The sequence below is a fragment of the Poecilia mexicana genome, unplaced genomic scaffold, assembly GCF_051168715.1.
Source record: "Poecilia mexicana isolate PSO_F unplaced genomic scaffold, ASM5116871v1 scaffold_21, whole genome shotgun sequence".
In the NCBI taxonomy this organism is placed as follows: domain Eukaryota; kingdom Metazoa; phylum Chordata; class Actinopteri; order Cyprinodontiformes; family Poeciliidae; genus Poecilia; species Poecilia mexicana.
The window spans coordinates 21,769,105-21,771,447 of record NW_028263390.1 but is presented as its reverse complement, the minus strand read 5'-3'; the positions used below and the strand labels follow the sequence as shown (position 1 = coordinate 21,771,447).

The following is a 2,343-nucleotide window of genomic DNA, read 5'->3' as shown; positions in this document are numbered from 1 at the left end:
GCATGTTTCCGTCTTCCTCATGAAGCCATTTTAACATCTGACCACGACTAGAGCAGAAAACAATGATTCGATTCGGGTCGATTATTGGACATTTATTGATGATTCTGTTTCATTTTCCAGGTATGAATCATTTTGATTGGCTACAGTATTCCTGTCTGATGTGTTTTGACTCTTGGAAGTTTTTATTCTGGATATTTTTCAGCACCAGAGGGGCAACCTTCGTCCTTCTTCACCGTCCAAGCAGGTGACAAAATAACTTTGCCTTGTGAAAATCTGAGAAAAGATCAGAAAACCTGTGACAGGACGACGTGGACGTACAGAAACTTTATGCAGGAAGGAACCATTTTCGAAAATGGGCAGATGAACAAAGATGCAACAACTAAATCCGGCAGACTGAGTTTATCAGCGAACTGCTCTCTGGTTATAAAGACGATCACACTTCAGGATGCTGGGCTTTACAGCTGCAAACAAAACAGGCCAGCAAGTCAAGATTCACAAGGCTCTCTGGTTGATGTGTCTGTCGTTAGAGGTGAGTGTTTTCATGTAAAATATGCTGGTTACATCAACATAAATAGCAATAATAACAAGGACATATTCTCTTTTTTCCTCTCTATTGTGACTCTTTTGCAGTGAGTGAAGAGGAGTTTAATGGTGACTTTAGGTTGCACTGCTCTTTACAGGAACATCACTACTGCACTCACACAGTGGAGTGGGTGTACGACCAGAAAATGCCCTCCGGTGTGAAGGTGTTATCATATTCCTGCTGGGCCACTGTGACATTTACAGCATCTTTCTTCAGTCAGAAGTCAAACATTTATGAGTTACTGAAATGCAAAGTAACTAAAACCACTGGAGAGGCTCAGCTGTTCCGCTTCAGGCCTCAGTCCGATGAGGAGGAAGATGGAGAAAAAGATGCAACAACAACAACAAACACACCAACTTTACTGACCACAAGAAAACCAACAGTCGCTATAGCAACAACATCCGTCAGCAGGAAATGGACGAGTCTCAGAGGCAATGCAACAGACAACAGGAAGTATTCAAAGCAACAAGGTGACAGTTGATACATCGTCTTTAAATGTATGTGTTCATCCTGTTCTGATGGGATCTTTTTCATTATTTCAGATTTCATCTATTTTTTAAGATGCATCATTGTGAGTGTGGGTTTGGCAGCTTTCCTAATATTGGTTGTTGCAGTCAACATGTGGGCAAAAACTAAAGGTAAGAAAATTAACATGTTACGCTTTTATACTTCCAGCCATCCAATGTCTGTATACGTCTTTTTTATTTGAATAAAATCCATCTGTTATGAGTCTACAGTCATTAAAAATACAACAATGTCGTAAACGCATCCTGCATATTGCAAAATAAAAATTTTGTCCTAAAATAATGTATTTCATGGCTGTAGCTGGTGTGGCGGTAGATCAGATCAGACCCCTGATATACAACTGAGTTTGGTTATTTCTGATAACATATGATATAAACCTCTAAGTTTGATTTTTATGCTGGAAACTGAACATTAATCTCTTTTCTAATTATGTTTCAGAATTCAGAAAACACCTGGAAGAAGTGAGTTATGCAATTAACAGTAATTTATTTATAGAAAATGTTGCTTAGTTTGTGTTGAAATAGTAATAAAGTCGGAGGTGCACCTAGGTAACATTAACATAAATCATGCTGTTTTGTTTCAAAGGAACCAAACAAAGAAGATGAAGACAAAGTGACGTATGAAAACAATAAAGAGCCCAAACTCAACCTCATCACAACTCCCCGTAGGATTTGGACCGAATCCTGAAGCTCCTCTGACCGTGAAGGAAGCCAGCAGTGAAAAACAACGAATTCAGACGAGCGTTTCCACCGCCGGTTGGATTCTCACTGGGAATGTGGAGTTAAACCCAAACGCCTAATGCTGCATCTTAATATAATTGTGCAACAACAACTGTGGGGCCCTACTATGTCTCATGATTGTTGACCCCAAATCAATGAACTGCACTGTGTGATGCCAGGAGCTCCACCTCAACCAATTCAATACAAAACACTTTATTAATCCCAAAGGGAAATTAAGTGTTGATGTTACTCATTAATTTAAAATTTTCAAGGAGTTTTGAAGATGGTGACGGCAGGAAAGATCTCCTACCTTCATCTATGAGCCTCTAACTGAACCGAGCCCAGGAATGGTCTGGTACGGATCGGTTGTATGGCTGCAGCCGACCCAACAACAATGAAATACCGAACCGCACCGATCTGAACACTCTGGTTGTCCCCACTCAGCTCCTTCAGACTAGCGGCAGCAGCATTTAGCAAACACTTGGTGGAACTGTGCATGTGAGGAGCTCATCATAC

General features: G+C 40.5%; 1 protein-coding gene across 1 annotated transcript; it reads left to right on the top strand.

Moving 5' to 3' along the window:
- LOC106911622 (uncharacterized) lies at window positions 1–1,535 on the top strand. Its single transcript, XM_088002087.1, has 4 exons — window positions 1–120; window positions 203–529; window positions 631–1,053; window positions 1,126–1,535. The coding sequence occupies exons 1-4, from the start codon at window positions 63–65 to the stop codon at window positions 1,290–1,292; spliced, it is 975 nt and encodes a 324-aa protein (XP_087858213.1). The 5' UTR covers window positions 1–62; the 3' UTR covers window positions 1,293–1,535.
- The last annotated feature ends 808 nt before the right edge of the window (window positions 1,536–2,343 follow it).

Bases quoted from the DNA above. Each gene is read 5' to 3' on its own strand.
- LOC106911622 (XM_088002087.1), top strand. From the start codon at position 63: ATGATTCGATTCGGGTCGATTATTGGACATTTATTGATGATTCTGTTT. The intron at 121-202 runs GTATGAATCATT...GATATTTTTCAG, and splicing joins GATTCTGTTTCATTTTCCAG to CACCAGAGGGGCAACCTTCG. The intron at 1,054-1,125 runs GTGACAGTTGAT...TCATTATTTCAG, and splicing joins GAAGTATTCAAAGCAACAAG to ATTTCATCTATTTTTTAAGA.